Below are 21,048 nucleotides of genomic sequence, written 5' to 3' on the forward strand. Positions count from 1 at the left end.
CTGTCCTTGTGTTGTTTGTATTTATATTGTTGTTGGAGAGCAGAACTCAGCTGCTTACTATTAGTCTGCAGGATGGGAGATTGTAAACTAACTTACTCCTGTCTAGATGTAACTGGTTGCCTAATCGTAACATTTACTTAGTGATGCCAAGGAATGTCTCAATTCACGTAATCAAATTGGTATATCATTATGAGGGTTGGAACGCCAACTTCAGAGTATGGTAATAATTTACATGACAATGCCACTGGAATGACTGGTATGTAACCTGCTCCCTTCTGCAATCTTTTTCAGGCTTGCACCTACAGTTTCATGAGATTTTCTTGTTAATAATTCACACCATCTGCCCTGACTCCCAGCATATTAGTGGCAAGAGAGAGCTTATAATTTGAGCCTAGGCAGAAAAGATTGAGAAGAACTAGGGAGTGGCTCAAACATTAGTTGAAACTGACCGAATATTAATAATGGGCTCTACCTGTATAATGTACCAAAGAGTTAAGGATCGACAGGTTGGTCAGAAGGATAAAATTGCAGGTGATGACCCAGCAACAGTGACTGAATTTCAAAGTAATTTATTGCATGTGAAATGCTTTTGGACATCCTGAGAAATGTGACATAGCACTATATAAATTGAGCTACAGTATTCTTCCATCCTATAATGGAGTATTGCATTAACATTTTGTGCTCATGAAGTTTCTGTCCACATCAGATTAGCTCCAGCGATACAGGCATCTATGACGTACCTCTCGGAACATGTGGACTTTCTCAACCCACCCCCCCTCCCTTTTCAAACCAGGTGAATGTCCTTCAGGAGACTGTGTTATCCATTCTACCATCAAAGTCTCCAGTTTCTGATGATTTAGTGAATAGTTTTGATTTAAAACATTTCACTGCAACCCTTTCTCCAATGCCCTTTAACTCCCTGGTACACCGCTTTGAAGTGAATTTTCTTTATGCTCATTTACAGTGATGCTTATCTGTGTGATCCTCAGATGTAGAAAACCACAGAGTATTATGGTTGGTAACTTGATGAAAGTTAGTTTAACAGTATTTGAAATGCTTGAGTAAGCATGGAGGAAAAAAGATACAAGTGCCATTCTAACAAGTTCATTGTGTCTACCAGAGACTTGCTTTTAAACACAAGGGACAATAACCATATATTAACATTGTAAATTTCAGTTGTTTATTCACAAAGTAAAGTCTTGTCAAGTGTTTTGAACCAGGGGAACAACTTCTAAAAGGTGGCCATTTTCTTAGAATTTTGTTGTGCAGTAAACATTTGCAAGACTGGCATTTTGTTTATGCATTCCCTTATCCAAATCTTTCCTTTTTTCCTGTCCTCTGCTGAAGCTGGCTAGTTATGCTTGGGGTACAGTTCTGTGGGTGTTGGTGGTCTTCTAGTACCTCATCCAAGTGGCCATTCTTCATTGTTGAGCTGAGAGTGTTATCAGGCTGATTGACCATCGAAGTGTGGTTAGTTCTGTGTACATACGTGCATTTCATAGTTTAAGATTGTTTTTTGGTCATTTATTTCACTAAATCTTTGGAAGTTGAAATCTTGCCCAACTGTTGCCTGCAAGTCTCAGCTTGGCTCAGTTAGTAGTACTCTTGCCTCTGAATCAAAAGTTGCTGGTTCAAGCAGCAATCCAGGAATTGTGTGCAGTACTGAGGAAGTGTAGTACAGAGAGCGATGCTTTGTTGGAGGTGCCATATTTGGATGAGATGTTAAACTGAAGTTATGTCTGTCTGTTCAGGTGTATTTTAAAAACCCCATGGCACTAATTTGTGATGATCAGGAAATTCTCCCAGTATCCTGGCAAACATTCCTTCCTCAATGTATGCCAATAAAAACAAATTACCAGGTTATAGCTGATTCTGCCTACACAGTGACTGCATTTCAAGATAGTTAATTGTATGTGAAGAGCTTTGAGACATTTCTGGGATACTTGATAAGGCGCTATACAAATGCAAGTCGTTCTTTAGATTCAATGATTGTGGGGAAAAAGTTCTCAAAATAGCCCACAGTTTTTATCCAAAATTGAATACTTCTATAAAAATGATATATAAAGTAGTGACATATTCTTTAAACTGTAACTTAGCAGAAACTCTCAGGCCTAACGTATTACACAAGTTCTTTACAAACTTGTTTGTTAAGGTAAATTATATCCTTGGCAGTTAATGCTGCAACATTATTATTTTATGGAGTCTCCATTTATAAGTTTATATTTTTCTCCCCTCTCATCGATCTCTCCACACAGCACACCATTTCTGGCTGATAAGGTGGGCAGGCAATATGTTCATTGGCTTCTGCCAATGCTGACTGCTCTTGGAACGTGCGCAGGAACAGTTTGGGGACTACTTGCCCTCTGATTTTACTGTTCCTCCTTGTGTGACAGTGCCTGGCGCAGCTAAGATGTGGGATTTGTGGAGTGGGAAATCTTTGATGAGAATCAGTGCCTTCCTAATGTTGCACGCTGAAAAGAATGTTAGAGAATCCATTGCTACACCAACATGCCACATACGTTTCTAAATGTTCAAAGCAAAGTGATTAGTTTGTGGTTTTCTGAGGAATCCCTTAAATGTATTGGTCATTTTCCAGTCACTTCTTGTATTGGATTATAAGTTTGACGACTATTTCTGTGCAATAGTGTGAGCTAGTGCTATACGCACTGTATCATGGAACTGCCGTCTCCATTTCTATTGCAGACTGCTTCAACAGAAAAATCCTCATTGAGCACTGTTGGGGAGAAGAACACAGTGGAGAAGAGTCCAACAAAGGGCCGACAGCCCCGAAAGATTGACTTACGAGCACGTTATTGGGCATTTCTCTTCGACAATCTTAGACGAGCAGTGGATGAAATATATGTCACATGCGAGTCAGACCAGAGTGTGGTGGAATGTAAGGTATGATTTTTTTTTCTGTATTGAGCTAGTTGTTTGCATTGGATAATTTTGCCTTCTGCAGTCGCTTATCGGGCTAAAGCTGGGTTTAACTGGGTTACTTAGGAAATGTTTGATTCAGGTTAAAGTACCTCAGTAGAATGAAGTATGCTTGATTAGGTCACAAAGGAGCAATGTTACTATCTACAGAAGCCTGTGGGTGGGGCTGTTCCGGTCTTCCAACAAAATTGAGAAGTGTATATATGATGTGCAGTATGGAATTTGCAATATAAATAGATTCTTAAAACAAATGCACCCTTTTAAAAAAAAATCTATTGATGAAAGTTTGGCAGACTGTTTCAATCAAAGTATAATGTGTAAGAGTTAGGAGTTCAAAGCCTTAATATTGATTTTTTAAAAATATATTTTATTTCTATGTATATATTTGTGTGTATAATTATCAATATATATTAGGAGAGACTTAAGCATGGAATGAGGAAAGGCAATTTGGCCTCACAAATCCCCTTGTTCCACAGACCATATACAATCTGCCTTATTGTTGATTCAAACCCATATAATTAATCTCCTGAGGAACATTTCCACAAAATGTAGTTCCTGCACCCGTCCCTTTCCCAAAGATTGAGCAAAACTATCCTAGACTTACGCATCCATACGCCTGGCAGCTACTTTCAACAAAAGATATTTCTGTGATCCCAGTAGCACGGCAAACCATATTTTTCCATGATTGTTTGATTAGCATAGCATTTTAAATCCTATGTCACTGAGCTAAATTGTATATTAGCTTAGGTGAATTGTACATTAGCTGAGCTCCTTAGCTTTGTATCCTGGAGGAGATGTGACATGGTTCTCCTCCAGTTGTTGTGCTAATGCCTAGGTACGAGGGCACCAGATGATCATTTTTCCCTCTATTTGGGTTGGGATTTGATTCAACGTTTGGCCCTTTTTTGATTAATTTAGGTTGTATGAGTTTTTATCCATTTAATCTCCAAACAGCAGTAGCTGTTGGCTGGCAAAATGTTGCTGACTGTGAATGCATTGTTTGTTTACAGTAGATGGCAGTATTGAGGCTTAGCATTCTTTGGACATTCTTGGGTTTCCTGCTTAATGTCTGAATTGGGCTTTTAACCCTTCCTAATAAGTGACATATCACAACATTCCTGCAACTATGTCTGATTATAAAGTGAGATTGATGACCAATTTTAAACCAGTGCATGGGTGGCATGTCATTTCTTGGTGCATTTTCTGCACAGTTTTTGATAACTTTGTTCTCATTATAAACTATTTTCAGACTCTGCTTTTATTCATCTTATTCTAAACTGCCAACCAGAAGGATTTTCTGATCTAAGTTTTGTTACACCTGTCACTGAGCAATTTTGAACTGTGCAGTACTTGTGTTGCATAAGATAAAATAATTTTCTAATAGAGATTTTGTTGTTCTGATCTAAGACCTCAATTATGCAGGGCTCGAAAAAATAATTTGCTGCACAGTTGCTGTAAACATAGCTTTAAAGAGTATGCACTGTTTATAATTCCAAACTAGTGTCAACTTGGCTCAGTTGGTAGCACTCTTGCCTCAGAATCAGGAGGTTGTAAATTCAAGCCCTACTCCTCGATTTGAGCACATTATCTAGGCTGACATTTCAGTGCAGTGCAGAGAAGTTCATTGTCGGAGCTGCCATCTTTTGGATGAACTGTTAAACTGAGTCCCTGTCTGCCTGTTCATTGATTCTGGTGGGAATAAAAGATTCCAGGGCATGGTTTGAAGAAGAGCAGGGAGTTCTCCTGCTGTCCTTGTCAACATTCCTCCCTCAACCAACATTAGCAAAAACAGTTGAGCTGGTCATTCATCTAACTTGCTGTTTGTTGGATCTTGCTGTGTGCAAATTTGGCTGGCATGTTTACCTACAGAATAACAGTGACTAATTCAAAAGTAATTTATTGGTTTGTGAAGTGCTTTAGGATGTTCTGAGAACATGCTAAGAGGCTATATACATGCACTTTCTCTTTCTTTCCTTGCGGACCATTCACAAACATGAATTGGTTGCTGGAAACAGGTCATGTGTATTTTTTAAATTGTAAGACACTGGTGGAGTTGGGATACTTTTCGAGGGGAAAGTAGTGAAAAATCTGCTGGTTGGTTCACCACATTACCGTCAAAGATGCTGTTGGTAAATTGAAATAAATCATTAAAGCCATTGCAGGGAGTATTCATTGGCTCAGAATTGTTCTGTTTTAGCTAGAGTGGGTAATGTGGTGGCTGTTACTACAGAAAACTGCACTTTTGTCCCAAGCATTTCCTTGAATTTCATTCTTTCACTATATTGCAGTTTGAGGGCTACATTGGTTAGCTCTTGTTGACTGTGAGAGAAGCTAGATATTTGAATTGCTTCAACTGTCTTGAGTTGAGCAAACCATTGGATTAGTGGTAGAGTTCCCGCTTCTGAGTCAGAAGGTGCAGGGTTCGAACCCTGCTCCAGACAGTCCCAGCGAACGGAGACCGGAGCTTTGGCTCTCAACTGGGTTGACATCCAGCAGGATAATTGTGTCCGGTGTATGTGAGTTCCCCCACCCCCCGGCCATTGTATGGATTGTGTGAGAACATAAAACCGTCTTGAGGACCAGCCACCTTATCAGTTGGTATAAAGATGGTTACGGCCATGGAAGGAGCGTTCATGCGTGGCCTGTCAAATTGTTATTCAGCCTGCAAATCCTTCCGTTATATGAAAACAACAACTGTCTGAATAATGGATGGAGATTATTAAAATTCAACTGGTATCTGCAAATATTCTAGTTATTTTGTTACAGAATATAAATCTGTTCAGAGGATTTGAAAGTATTCTGAGAGGTAACAATGATCCTTTTGTGTTTTTGTTTTATTTGGGTAGATATATACATGGTACATTTTACTCTTTAATAGAAGGCCTGTTTTATTATTGATTGCAGTGTAATTCTGTCAATCAGTATAATGTCATATGCTCAGTTGACAGGGGCTCTGGTGCCTGGTTGTGGTTGAAAGTGCAGATGGGAGGATTGTGGTTAGGATGTAGACAGTTAGCTGTGTAAGAAGATTAGCCGTTTTGTACATTCTTCCTTCCCAGCTCTGGACAGTGCCTTAGGCTGTACAAAAGCAGTTGCTATTAATGGCTCAAAATTCACGTATTTAAACCACAAAATGCATCCACTGTGAGTAGCTTGATGCTCCAGGCTAATGGATCTGATGATAAATGACAATAGTAGCCTTTTGGGAGGCAGACCAGTTTCTTTCACATGGCCAGGTTACCCTGAAGGTTTCATAAACACACTCTACTGTAGCAGTACTACACGTGGAGTGTTTGATGTCAAACAGGCCTTTATGCTGCCAGCAGTTCTCCTTGCTGCTCCTGGCCATTCCGTCTGTATATAGACCAATAAGGAATGATGAGTATTAGTGTTGTGATTACATTTTGCTTGCTGTACACCACCAATTAATCAGTCTGGAGCTGTAAAGTAAAATGTCTAAGAACGGGACAGAAATGCAAGCCTTAAAGTATTTGGCCAAACCACAGTCATCAGTTTGAAGTAGTGGAAAATACACATCTGTATAGCCACAAGTTATGGAATAATGTACAATGTACTTTTTTACAAAAGTAGAACAAAATGAAACTGCATTGAATTTATTGATTTCTGTAGTGTACCTCACGATGAGAAGGCAGCATTTAGTGACTAAGCTAATTATCAGGATATGTAATTGAAAGGGTGTTGTCATGCATTTTTAAACAACTGTACTTTGAACAAAAGCTAAAGCTAAAACCTTTAGTTTTAATTGAAGGTTTAAAGTCTGCAGTTCTGCCGATGCGCTTTGTCCTTTAGTTGGGGTTGAGTATGGAGAGGATGTTCTTGGACTCAAACCTCTCTGTGGCTACCAACGTAGCTCATTAATCTGCTGAGAGGTGGTGCGCTTCTGGTCTTGCCTGAGAACCAGTGGAACTCAGTAAAGGCTGCTGAGTTGAGCTGGGATTCAAACTTGGGTCTTCTGATTGAAAGTTTTATACTGTCCTGCCATAGCTGTCTTGACATCTGAAATCCTTCCTCCGGCTAAAAGGTACCTTTGATGATACAAATAATCATAAGTGACTAATGCGAAGTATTAACAATGTTGTCATTAGTATTTCATTAAAACCTAATTGTGGACATGTACAATCTTCTTGCAGCCATGTTATAGCATTTTTTCTACTATTTCACTAAAGTGTAGTAGTTGGTATGTGAATTTTTTCTACTACATCCACTTGAATTCTGCAAAACACTCAGCAATGCAATTATACCTTTTGTCCTTCCAAACCTGTCTTATGTCTGGAGACAGCACTTTGAGTTACACAACACTAGAGTTGAAGTACTGCTGGTTACAGGCCTGTCAGTATGATGGGAGCAATTTGAGGTGAAGAATTATGAGCATCATGCAAAAAGGGTGTTGCACAGTGTTAAAGTGTATTGGCTTAAATGTGATTTTCCTGTATTGTGTTGGTGCACTCTAAATGCTCCAAATGACAGCACTGATTAATACCATGAATACTAAGAGGTTGTTAGACTCATTAGTAATGTGTGCATGTGATGTCACTTAGAGCTGCACAGATCTTCTACGTATTTAAAATCTGTAAAATTGTAATTTGAAGTTCTTGCCAATCCACTTTATTGACCTACAATCCCAATTATTAAAACCCTATTCCAACCAAATAAAGTTGCTTTGCAAAGGGATTATCAGATAAAGTGATGTATAGCTCAAAATATTTAGTTCTATCATATATTATAGGAGAATGATGTTTTCCATGCAAATAAGCAAGTTACTATGCTTCAGTAAAGAAGAAGAAACTTCTATTTATTAATTACTAAAATACATCTTTGTAATATAAACTGATGTGAACTATTGCAAAAAAAGAATGTTATAAACTGTCCAAGTTAGGCTGAAAATTTTGGTGCTCTGTCTTACTGATCATATTGACGAGTCACCATGACTCATGCTTGGTCTCAAGTTTGCAGTGGGGTCTCCAAATAAAAATTGGTATCCATGAATTAAATCCTAGTCTTGACTAATATTTGTCATCTGGCTTCCTCACTTGGGGGAAGGGATGAGGAAGGGGGTTGTTAATCTGCTTGCAGGGGTGAGACGGAGGAAGAATTAACTTTTGGGGACAAAAGGGATCCTTTCTTGAAATGGTTTATTTTTGGTTGACTGAGTAATGGCATTGTTGGTGTCTTTCCTCCAATGTGAGGTGGAAAATTTATTACATTTCCAATATGTCATAAGGATCCATTCAACCAGCACAACGATGGATTCTATTCCTGATGCGTTTCTGTCACAATAATACAGGAAGGTTTTGTTCTTATTTTGAAGCCCTGAAATCTGAACAAATTTCAGTCAGTACCCAGCAAAGTTCTTCTAATTGATTCCTGGATATCTAAAACCACTGCAGCAAGGTCAAGGTGCAAGCCTACCTCAGAATTCTAGAATTAATGGCTAGTACCATCTTTGTCATTCCAGACACAAATTTCTTCATGAGGCCCCTTCAGTTCAACAGGTTGGTACATTTGCTGTCCCAAACTTCAGCTAATGAGGATGACTGTGCTTCTTTAGCTTCCTGTCAGCGAAAGGAATTTGAGAAATCGTCTTGTGGAAGTATTCTTACAGTCTTCTCCTTAGTCTATGACTAGTATTACTTAATCTTCTTTCAGGAGCTGGGGGCTGATTTGCAGAGCAGATGGATTCACTGAATTCTGTTCTGATAATAGTTAACTGCCATGTAAATTTATGGGAGCTCAGTGTAGTATGGCTGTCATCACAGCATCTCTAAACTGAGATACAGAATTGTTTGGTCCTTCTGTTATCTTACTCGGGTGGCTACCTGCTTCAGGACTCCAACCAAACCTATTGCTGAAGGCATCATGTTCTGCTCTAACTCCGTGAACTGCATATCTTGGTGGTTGAACCATCCTATCTTTTTTGGCATGAAGATGGAATAGTTCAACCACATTTCTTGCCTAAAGCGATGGATGAGCTTCATCGCGTTCAGGAAGTTTGTGCAGTGCTGCCTAGTTGCTCACAGACTGAGTTCTGTGTTATAAGAACATAAGAAATAGGTGCAGGAGTAGGCCATACGGCCCCTTGAGCCTGCTCCGCCATTCAATCAGATCATGGCTGATCTTCAACCTCAACTCCACTTTCCTGCCCGATCGCCATATCCCTTGATTCCCCTACAGTCCAAAAATGTATCTATCTCTGCCTTGAATATACTTAACGACTCAGCATCCCCACAGCCCTTTGGGATAGAGAATTCCAAAGATTCACAACCCTCTGAGAGAAGAAATGTCTCCTCATCTCAGTCTTAAATAGCCAATTCCTTATCCTGTGACTATGCCCTCTAGTTCTAGATGCCCTCTAGTTGACAGGGTTAAAATGAGCAAACAACAGTGTTAATTGTATACTGATGAGGATGAAATTTCGAAGACTCCAATGTGCAATCATTAGCTCATTAACATGTTGGCTGCATCGTGTGTTGCTATTGGCTAACAAACAGGGTGCAAAACCCCTAATGGGATTGGGAGAAGCATTCTAGAGTAGCTGTACAGAGGTGGTTTACCAGGATGATACCAGGGATGAGGGACTTCAGTTAAGTGGAGGGATTGGAGAAGCTGGGATTGTTCTCCTTAGATCAGAGAAGGTTAAGGGAAGATTTAATAGAGGTATTCAAAATTATGAGGAGTTTTGATAGAGCAAGTATGGAGAAACTGTTTCCTCTGGCAAGTGGTTGGTAACCAGATGTCATAGATTTAAAATAATTGGCAAAAGAACTAGAGGGGAAGTAAGGAGAATTTTTTGCACAGAGGGTTGTTTAGATCTGGAATGCACTACCTGAAAGGGTGATGGAAACCAACTCCATAGGAACTTCCAAAAGGCGATTGAATTTGTACTTGAAGAGGATTAATTTACAAGGTTACGAGGAGAAATCTGGGATGTGGGACTAAATTGAACATCTCTTTCAAAGCTGGCACAGGCATGATGGGCCGAATGGATTCCTTCTGTGCTGTAAGATTCTGTGATTCTATAAACTACTATCTGAGTGCTGTTCTCCAACAAGTGTCACCCCAGGGCAGTTACTTAGAGTAACTCAGATGTCATCACTAAGCTACCTAACTGCTCAGAAAGGGTTGCAGTTTGGCATGCTATGTTCAAATCTGCCTTAGACTCTATGACGGCTGGAGGTTACCAAATAAAGATGAAAGAAAGATTAATCCTGATTGTGAAGGCTTCTTCTGTGATGATGTACATTGTTCTTCTGTGATGATGTACATTGAATGTTTCCTCGAATAGTATAATGGAGTATTTAAAAGAATTATTTCCAAGATTTTGCCTAAATACACAAAGAAGAATAATTGGTTAAAATACTAGATAAATATATGCAATTAATATAGTCCTCTGCTTTCAACTGATACATTCACCGGTCCACTTTAAAAGATCAAACCTACAAGGGAATGTGAGATGAGTTAAAAGGTTAACTGAAACATAATGATAATTGGCAGATCTACAGTAGAAAATGTGAGGAACGTAAACTGTTGGTGAGGCTACAATTCTGGCTAAATGAAAAATGATTAATGGACAATTTAAACATAGGAACAGGAATATAGGCCATTCAGCCCCTCGAGTCTTTTCTGCCTTTCATTTAGATCATGGCTGATCTGTACCTCAATTCCATTCACTAGCCTGTGTTCCATATCCCAATACCCTTGCGAACATACGAAATTGACGGGCAGGAAAAGACCAATTGGTCCATCAAGCCTGCCCCAAACAGGCTAACAAAAATCTATCAATCTCAGTCTTGGAAATTTTAATTGGCCCAGCATTCACAGACTTTTGGAGGAACAAGTTACAAGTTTCCACTATCCTTTGTGTGAATAAGTGCTTCCTGATTTCACTCTTAAATGGCCTAGCTCTAATTTTGAGATTACTCTTTCTTGTTCTGGACTCCCCCACTAGAGGAAATAGTTTCTCTGTATCTAGCCTACCGAATCCCTTAATCATTTTAAATACTTCGATTAGATCACCCTGCATCCTTCTAAATTCAGGGGAATACAAACCAAGTTTATGCAACCTGTCCTCATAATTTAACCCTTTAAGCCGGTCATTCCAGTGAATCTGCGCAATTCCCCTTCCAAGCCAAAATATTTTTCCTGTGGTTTGGTTCCCAAAACTGAGCACAGCACTCCAGATGAAGTATTGGCAGCATAAAGACCTGTGCACTAGCTTTTAGTGATTTTTGTGTACCTGGATACCTAAATCCTTTTACTCCTCCACAGCTCCTAGTCTCTCACCATTAAGAAAATTTGACTTTCTCAGATCCAAAGTGGATGATCTCACACTTTCCCACTTTCAACTCCATCTACCATATTTTTGTCTACTCACTTAGTCTGTCTATGTCCCTTTGTAACTTCCTGCTCCCATCCACACAACTTACTGTGCCTCCTAATTTCATGTCATCTGCAAACTTGGATATACAACTTCCTATTCCTTCATTCACCTCATGAAATATTGGTGAAAAGCTGCATTCCCAGCACAGATCCCTCGAGAACACCATTTGTCACATCCTGTCAATCAGTGAACAAATCCTTTATCCTTACTCTCTGTTCCTACCTCCCAACCAATTACTAACTCATATCAAAAGCATATGATTGAATCAAGATGCGAAGAGTAGTATTGGGGGTAAACAGAAAACCTTTGAAACATCTACTAGGTTTTTTTTATTAGAAAAGAGAAGATTAAGGGATGATTTGGTCGAGATGTTTAAAATTATGAATGGATGGGACAGAGTAGTTAGAAACAATCTGTCTCCAGTGATTGAAGGACCCAGAATAAGGAGACATAGATACAAGATTGCAAGTAGGGGATTTAGGACAGCGAATAGGAGAAACATTTTTACACAGAGGGTTGAGAGGCACTACACGTGTTAGTGATTAAAGTAGAGATCATGTCAACATTTAAGAATAGTTGGTTGAAGGGAAAGGGGATAAAGGGATATAGGAACGAGACGAGCAAATGGTATTAGGACTGCTGCTTGTGTGGAGGATAATCACCCACACAGAGTGGTTGGGCCGAATGGCCTGTTTCCATGTTGTAATTTCTATGTAATTCCAGGAGGATGAGGTAAGTTATGCAGACAGCCAAAATCAGGTTAAAAAGAATAATGCGAAGCCAAGAGAAACATTGAATATAAGATTCCTGAGAATACCTTGAGTAACAATTCTACAAAGATTCTTCAAATATATATGCAGTAAAGGGTGAAAGAATATATTGGTCCACTTCAAATCCTATAACCTCAATGAAAGTGCCTTTTAAAAAAAAATTATAGTATCATAAAGTGAAACTTTGAATTAATTCTTTGCTATATAATATAGCGCACATCCATCCCTTTAATAAACTGTCTCTGAACTAGATTAGGAAACTGTTCAGAAATAATAAGCAATAATATGTAATTATCTTGTCTTTTTGCAAAGACGTCATTGTCAAAGCAAACGTGCTTCTACAACTCGGTACTGTACTTTGCAAAGGAACTGTACCTGCAATGGACACTTGTACCATCTCAAAACAACCTTGGTGTGTGTTACTTGTGCTGTACATTTTGTTATGAATGAAGCTGCTGTTTGTCTTGTAGTCACAGTACATTTCCAATGAAAGAAATGAAAAGAATGCTCAATTTTCTAGGTAAAAGAATGTCCTAGTTGATGATAATTTGTCTGAAAGTTGTATTTCAGTGTTGCTTCTGTGTGGCAGGCTTGACCTTCAGAAAATAAATCCCCTTCATACACAAGAAAACCTGTCTCACAATCCAGTGGAGTTTATTTTAGCATGAAGCTTGCTCTTACACAGCTTAGTCCATAAAGGTTCCTTTCTTGTCAGCGCCTTCTCAAGCAGCAGGACTTTCCACTGTTTCAGCACCACAGGGTATATCTTCTGCACCGGCTGCTGTAGGTGAGGCAGTGAGAGGTATTGATGTCCAGGACCCTTGGGTCCTGTGCACTGGTATTGTGTGTCAGCAGGACAAAGGGTTGGCGCCAACCATCCTGCTGTATGCGCCAGTAACTAGAATTAATTACAAACCAATCGAATCCGTTGCAGCCAATTGGTAAACTAATTGGTAATTTTAGCTGTACATCTATACTTTGTTATCTGCCTGTCTGTAATGGTGTTTTCAGAGCCACTTTTGTTCTCCTCTCTCCTGCCTGACAAAATGGCCTTCATCGCTGCAAGAGGAAAGATGCGCACCAACGAGTACGGGGGCCACTCCAGCTGCTTGTCTTGTTTGTGTTCCCTTGTTCACAAAACAAGCCTCAGGTTACGGGTGCTTGGAGCTGCTCTGATTAGAGCAGATAACACGGAGCTGAATCAAATACTACAAGGCTGCTAGGATGTAGTTAATCAGCTAGCCGTTTTTATACATGTTAAAGAATGCTTCATGGTAAGGTTGGACAATGGCTTTTTCCTTGAGCATTTTTGGGAGAAAAATACCCCATCTGTATTTTATTTATATACACACATACATACATACATACATACACATATATATCACACCCCTGATAGTGTTCCTGCCTTCATGATATTTTTACAGCTAGGTGCTGAAATGTGACTTTCTTCACTTCTTCTTAGCTCTCAACACTGGTTTAAAAGATTGAGCAGCTGGGGATGGAAGAGGTTTTCTGGAAGCCAAGGTTAAGCAAAGAAACACCATCTCTCAGACCTTGCTAACATGGAACCCTAATTGGGAAACCAGTCAATGTGCTTGTACAAAAAATTATTTGGGCACAGAAGTATTTTTCTCACTAATATAACACTGTATGAATGCCCTCATTACATTACATTGCGAAGTATCAGTTGGCTCAGTGGTAGCACTCAGAAGGCTGTGGGCTGAAGCCATATCCCAGGACTTGAACATATATCTAGGCTGGCACTCCAGTGCAGCAGTGAGGGAGTGTTGCATTTCCAAAGATGCCATCTTTCAGACGATATGTTAAACTGAGGCTCCATCTACCTGTGGATGTAAAAGATTCCATTGCACTTTTTTTGAATAAGAGCAGGGAGTTCTTCCAGTGTCCTGGACAACATTCATCCCCCAACCAACACCACCAAAAACAGTCTCATTTCATTGCTGGTTGTGGCACCTTGCTGTGCACAACTTGGCTGTTGTGTTTCCCTACAAAACAAAAGTAAATTATTGTCTGTAAAGTGGGTTAGGGATGTCCTGAGCACATAAAAGGGGATATATAATTGCAAGTCTTTCTTTCAGACAGTACCCAGCAGACTCTTTACTATGTTGCTGCTGATGAAACTGGGGACTTTAGTGGCTATGCTATAATCTAAACAAGAAGGCAGATATGAACTCTGCTGCCAGTAAGGCTGCCTGTAGTTTTTTATTCTATCTGCAGGCGTACCATGCAGGTCATCAATGTGGCTTCTCCAGACATTGAAGGTCCACAGCCAGAAATATGCGTAATTGTTTTTTGTGTTGCCATTGGTGCTGTGCAATTCACCCCATAATGTAAATGGGACAATTTCCCTTTAGCACTCAGACTATTACGGAATAGGTTTTACTAGGTGTGATTCAATTCTGCAATATAAAAGGTTATAAGATGCTAACCTAAAGTATACCTTTAATAGGAAGGGAAAGTCACTGATATCCCCATTGGATTTCCCCTGTGTGATTTGTTTATAACTGGCACGTCTCTTAAAGCAAAAACATGGCTGCTGACAAACAGTTGCAACTGTTAGCTTAAAGTCAGGTAAGTCATCCATTTAGCCATTCTCCAAGGTATAGGTATTAATTGATAAAAACAATAACTTACGAATATTTTTCAGTTTATAGTTTTTCCTTGAAATTAGATTGTCCAGATTTATTACTTGCCATGATTATTATGGTTTACTAGTGAATCTTCCGTAGCCTGCACACAGTTGGTCAGAGTTTGTTGTAACAGGATTAGAGAAGTTACAGTGCCACCTCTGGAGCAAGTGAGAATAACAGGCATTCTTGTAATATTGAAAACAAAAACAGAAAATGCTGTAAACATTCAGCAGGTCAGGCCGCATCTGTGGAGAGGACAGACAAGTGAACATTTCAGGTGTAGATGCTTCCTTAGAACTGGAAGATATTAAAACACATCCGCGCACACAAACACAAGCAGAAAAACACAAAATACAAAAGACACACACACACACACACACACACACACACACACACACACACACACACCTGTAAAGCTGTAAAGTGCTTTAAGTGGCGAACAGGAGATGTTTAAATGGCAGATGTGATGTTCTTGGAGTATTGCTTTTTTTAGGTTGCTGCATCATCTCTGGAGGAAATAAGAAAAGCAGCCATTCCTCTTACTGTTGCAGCGTTACTTGTTGAGTTTAACAGATTGGGGACAGAGGCCTGGGAGTAAGTTGGGCCCTGTCCTCTCGGCCGTGGCACAGGACAGCAGACCTTAAAGCAAGGATAGCGGTTGGAAAATGTGTCTGAAGTGTCTCTAAGAAGATTTAGCAAAAATGAAAAAGCTTTGTGAATAGCAAAAGTGATATGTATTTCATTATGTTGGGTTATTTGAAGACTAGCATCAGAACAATAGCAGGATAAAGTTGCAGCTGGATAGGTTTGCACCAAAGCTATTAGACTTTTAGGTGGTTTGTGAACAGCAACAACCTTGGCCGTCGTGGTCTCTAAATCTGACAGTTCTATAATGCAGTAATGAAGAAACTGTATGCAGAAAAGTGAACGCCAATTCAAATTATGTTTTTTTTGGGCTGTTTGGTTTGCCTTCTTAGATTGTACTGTGTATGCGTGTGTGTGAAAATTGCCTTGTCATTCAGAAGGGTATCACTAATGGTCTATTTTGAGATTTCTTTTTTGGCTGTCATTCAACCTGTTGAACCTGAGTTTAAGCTAACAGTTGTCATGTTTGTCAGCAGCCACAGTTTTGTCTTAAGAGATGTGCCAGTTATAAACAAATCACACAGAGGAAATCCAGATGGCTGCCACTGGGGGCATCAATCGCTGATTGTAAATATCAGAACGCAGGTTGGTATCAAAAGTAAACATACAGTAGGGTGTATGTTCGGATACTGGGATCTCTGTTAAAGTTGAAGGTACTTTAAAACAGTGTTGCCGCTGGGATGGTTAACATATAGGAACATAGGAACGTAGGAACAGGAGTAGGCCATTTAGCCCCTCGAGCCTGATCTGCCATTCAGTGAGATCATGGCTAAACTTTGACCTAACTCCGTATACCCGCCGTAGCCCTATATCCCTTAATACCTTTGGTTAACAAAAATCTATCAATCTCAGATTTGAAATTTACAATTGAGCTAGCATCAACTGCCGTTTGTGGAAGAGAGTTCCAAACTTCTACCACCCTTTGCACGTAGAAGTGTTTCCTAAGTGCCTGGAAGTTCTGGCTCTAAGTCCTAGACTCCCCAACCAGCGGAAATAGTTTCTCTCTATCTACCCTATCGGTTTCCCCTTAATAGCTTGAAAACTTAGATCAAATCACCTCTTAATCTTCTAAATTCCAGGGAATACAACCCTAGTTTGTGTAATCTCGCCTCGTAATTTAACCCTTGGAGTCCAGGTATCATTCTAGTAAATCTACGCTGCATTTCCTCCAAGACCAATATATCCTTCATAAGGTGCGGTGCCCAGAACTGAGTACTAAAATACTAATGGACAAGCTACTCTTAAAGCAATACCTCTTAGTGTTGTGCTAATATGCTTCTTGTGTGATGTCCTTAATTCATAACTTCAAATTGTTGCCACCACCAGTGACAGGCCTATAACCACTACCACTTCTCCCCCCCCCCCCCCCCCCCCCCAACCCTGTTATACACCGCAAGATGCTCTGTCCAGACACACCACCATGTTTGTAAGTGTCTTAAATTTTGAAATTTGTGTTAGTTTATTTTTAAAGAAACCCACCAGCAGCATTCAGTAGAGTGGGTTGTTTGTACTTCATGGGGATCAGGCACTCCTCTCCAAATTAGCACAATGAGTTAACTCTCTTTGAAAGGTAACAAATTGTTCTTAGCAATGTAAAATATTATATCCTGTCACAGTTAATAATTTGTTTATAGGACATTTAAGATTTGATATTGTATGGGAAGGTTGTTTCCAACCATTGTCTTGTGATAGCCTTCCAAAATATAGCTCATTGTTTGATTTCATCGGACCATTGTGGCCTTGTCAGTTGTGTGTATTTTGGATACTTGTCAAAGTTGGGTGCTGAAGACAATCTTCAAAGAGATGGCTTCTACATCAAAGGAGATAAAATGGATAAAGATCCAAGGGCTGGCTTAATTCTGTATTTGGCCAATATACATTTGGGGCACATAAAACTAAGCAATCACTTGCATATGACAAAAGACTGCGTCATTTCAAGAGCTTGTCAAAAGGAGCAGGTAGAGCAATGGACTCTTAAACATTCATCATAGTTGTATGTATCGTAAGTTACTGTTCGTGCTGTATAGTACAGCTGCTGTAAATCATCTAATTGTTTCAATCAGTAGTTTTAGCCAGTACAAAATGGGTTTAATGTTTGATATTTTCTGCTTCCTGGATTGGCATGAGATGTAGAAGGCATCCTACGTGAATACCAACAAGCAATTTACCATGATCAGAGTTCATTTTTGGACTAGGATTATACTGACTCAGTACAGTAGGGAGGGAGAGATATAGGTTTCAGATCGTCAGGGATTTGGTGTCCTCTCAGGGCCAGTCATAAGGCCATTTGAGAGAGGAAATGGTATTGGAAAAAGCAGAACCGTAACAACAACAGTTTGCATTTATATAGAGCCTTTAACATAGGAAAACATCCAAAGCGCTTCACAGGAGCATAATAGACAAAAAAAAGCTTTGTCTTAAGAGGTAGGTTTTAAGGAGGGTCTTGAAAGAGAGTTGGAGAGGAGGAGCTTTAGGGAGAAAATTCCAGAGCTTAGGGCCTAGATGGCTGAAAGCACAGCCACTAATGGTGGGGCGAAGGGAGTGGGAGATGTACAAGAGGCGAGAGTTGGAGGAGCGCAAAGTTCTCGAATGGTCGTAGGACTGGAGGACGTTACAGAAATAGGGAAGGGCGAGGCCATAGAGTGATTTGAACACGAGGATGAGAATTTTAAAATCAAGGCGTTGATGGACTGGAAGCCAGTGTAGGTCAGTGAGCTCAGGGGCGATGGGTGAACGGGATTTGGTGTGGTTTAGGATACGGGCAGCAGAGTCTTGGATGAGCTCAAGTTTGTGGAGGGTGGAAGATAGGAGGCTGAGCAGGAGAGCATTTGAATAGTCATGTCTGGAGGCAGGGGTAGAAACAGGTGATGTTACAGAGATCAAATAGGAGGCCGAGGTTGCAAACAGTCTGGTTCAGCCTAAGACAGTGGCCAGGGAGGTGAATGGAATCGGTGGCGAAGGAACGGAGTTTGTGGTAGGGGCCAAAGACAATAACTTCAGTCTTGTTTAATTGGAAGAAACTGTGGCTTATCCAGGATTGGATGTTAGACAAGCAGTCTGGCAACACAGAGTCAATGGAGGGGTCGAGAGAGGTATTGGTGAGGTGGAGCTGGGTGTCCTGGATAAGCCATTGCAGGAGATTCTCTGGCTACAACTGAAAAGGGTAAGAGTGGAACCAGGCGAGGGCAGTCCCACTCAGCTGGACAACGGAGGACAGGCATTGGTGGCCGATGTTTTGGTCAAGCATGTCAACGGCTGCAGAGAGGTCATAGTCACAGTCACATAGGATGTCATTTGTGACTTTGATAAGGGCTGTTCCAGTGGCAGAGACCTGAATGGAGAGGTTCAAACATGGAGTTACAGAAAGTTGGGCGTGGATTTGGGAGGCAGCAACATGTTGAAGGACTTTGGAGAGGAAAGGAAGGTTGGAGATGGGGCAGTAGTTTGCAAGGACAGAGGGGCCAAGGGTGGGTTTTTAAGAGGAGGGGTTGATGACGGCAGAGGGATAGTACCCAATGAGGGGCAACTGTTTACAATATTAACTAGCATGAGAGCCAGGAAGGGAATTTGGATGATCAGCAGTTTAGTGGGAATAGGGTCAAGAGAGCAGGAGGAGCATCTCATGGACAAGATGAGAGGGCATGATGGGAGTTGGGAGGGAAACTAGAAAAAGATGCGGGTTAAGGGCTAGGGCAGGGGGGAACATTGGGAGAAGCACGGCTTGTTGGGCAAGGAGAAGGGAGGGATGCAGCAGAGGCAGCTGAATGGATGGTCTCATTCTTACTGACAAAGAAGTCCATGAGCTTCTTACACTTGTTGAAGGTGAGGGTGGAGAGGGGTTTAAGGAGAGGTAAATACAAAATCTGTAACCGTACTGTTTGGCACGTTTCACAGTTCAAATGGACATAGCATGAAAATTTTCAGCCTGACAAACTTTTAAAAATAAACTTTTTTTAAGAAAGGAATTACAAAAGAAATTCAAACTATGAAACAGAAATATTTTGGCGTGAATTTAAAATGTATGATAAAAAAAATGCATAAGTGAAAAGGCATCAGCCTTGTGTCTGCACAGTTTCAAAACAACACTGTTGTCTGGGTACTGGAGCTGTAGGACTTTCCAACCATTTCCTTTGGACCTATTTTCTTATTGCATGTTAGTCAATTAATTACTTATCAGGTGTTGAGAGTGAAATTTTCAATAGTCTGGCAATTGTTTGGGCCCTCATTGGTAAACTAACCACATTCTTGTGGCAGAGTAGAGGGAGCTGCTCTCGTATCATAAACCAGCACCATTTATGTTTTTTGGGAGAGGAGGAGCATGCAGGGAGCATTACTTGCAACCCAACTGTGATTAATTTCTTTCCTTAGGAGGTGCTGATGATGCTGGATAACTACGTGCGAGACTTCAAGGCATTGATAGATTGGCTACAGCTGCAGGAAAAGTTGGAGAAGACCGATGCACAGAACAGGTAGTGCACTACAGTGGACATTAGACACTTTAAAGAACTTAATTATTGAATGGTAGATCTGTGTTCTATTGAACTGACACCTAATCCTAAATGTTCTAAAGAAGGATGCACAGTGACAACCTGCATGGGGATGGAGGCATTGGAGAGGAACTTCTTCATGGTTCCAGCAAGATATCTGATCCTAGGCAACCTGTTGTAAGCAATTTTAAAACATAAAGTATTGGAAGATAGGCAGACTGAGAGGCAATTCAGCAGACACTTGGCAGTATTTAGGATTATGTAGCCTTTCAGATGACTACAGTTAAGCATTAAAGAATGAAGAGAGTACTTTTGGGCACATTGCATATATGTATGTATTAAAATGAATGTACCTGCAATTTGGTAGGAGATGATCTCCAATTTACTAATTCCCCTTGTACAGATTCACTGTTCTGAGTCTTGATATGCACCCAATTGTGGTGTTTTGAGGTAGAAGGTTATTTAGTTCCCTTTTTCAGATCTAGATCAATTGGTGTACTCGGAATTTGCATCTTTACTTGTCATAGGCTACATTTTGAGTTAGGTTCAAATAAAGGGGAGTTCAGACAGCATGGAAGAAAATGTACTCCTCATTGCTTGTATGTTTTTTGAAATAAAAAATATTTGAACAGAAAATTAAAATGGTTAAAAAAATGAAGACATGGATAAATTATTTTATTTCTTATACACGTCAGTTTTTGGACTTTGAAAAGCTGTAGTGGAACATCCTCATAATTGTTGTCCTTGTCAGCAAAAATTTACATCAGCAGATCCGGCTCATTGTTGCTGTCAGTATTACCTGTTCCCCTGACACTCTCTTGGAGTGGAATTGTCGCCATATGAAATTGCATACAAGGTATTTACAGCACAGAAACAGGCATTTGGCCATACTGGTCTATGCCAGTGTTTATGCTCCACACGAGCCTCCTCCTGCCATACTTCATCCCACCCTATCAATATTCCTTTCTCCCTCATGTACTTATCTAGCTTCTCCTTAAGTGCATCTATTCTATTCGCCTCAACTACTCCATGTGGTGGCAAGTTCCACATACTCATCAGTCTCTGGGTAAAGTTTCTCCTGAATTCCTTATTGGATTTATTAGTGACTATCTTATATTTATGGCCCCTGGTTTGGGACTCCCCCACAAGTGGAAACATCT

The 21,048-nt window shown here is 40.2% G+C and overlaps 1 protein-coding gene across 2 annotated transcripts in view; it reads left to right on the forward strand.

Annotated features, from left to right (window-relative positions):
* The window catches only part of scaper (S-phase cyclin A-associated protein in the ER), a 330,941-nt gene that overhangs the window by 31,823 nt on the left and 278,070 nt on the right, over nt 1-21,048 (forward strand). For both annotated transcript variants that reach the window (XM_067973526.1, XM_067973527.1), the window contains exons 4-5: nt 2,704-2,901; nt 19,770-19,870. In XM_067973526.1, the coding sequence (XP_067829627.1) occupies nt 2,704-2,901; nt 19,770-19,870 (299 nt within the window). The remainder of the gene's footprint in view (nt 1-2,703; nt 2,902-19,769; nt 19,871-21,048) is intronic.

The sequence above is a fragment of the Heptranchias perlo genome, chromosome 38, assembly GCF_035084215.1.
Source record: "Heptranchias perlo isolate sHepPer1 chromosome 38, sHepPer1.hap1, whole genome shotgun sequence".
NCBI lineage: Eukaryota > Metazoa > Chordata > Chondrichthyes > Hexanchiformes > Hexanchidae > Heptranchias > Heptranchias perlo.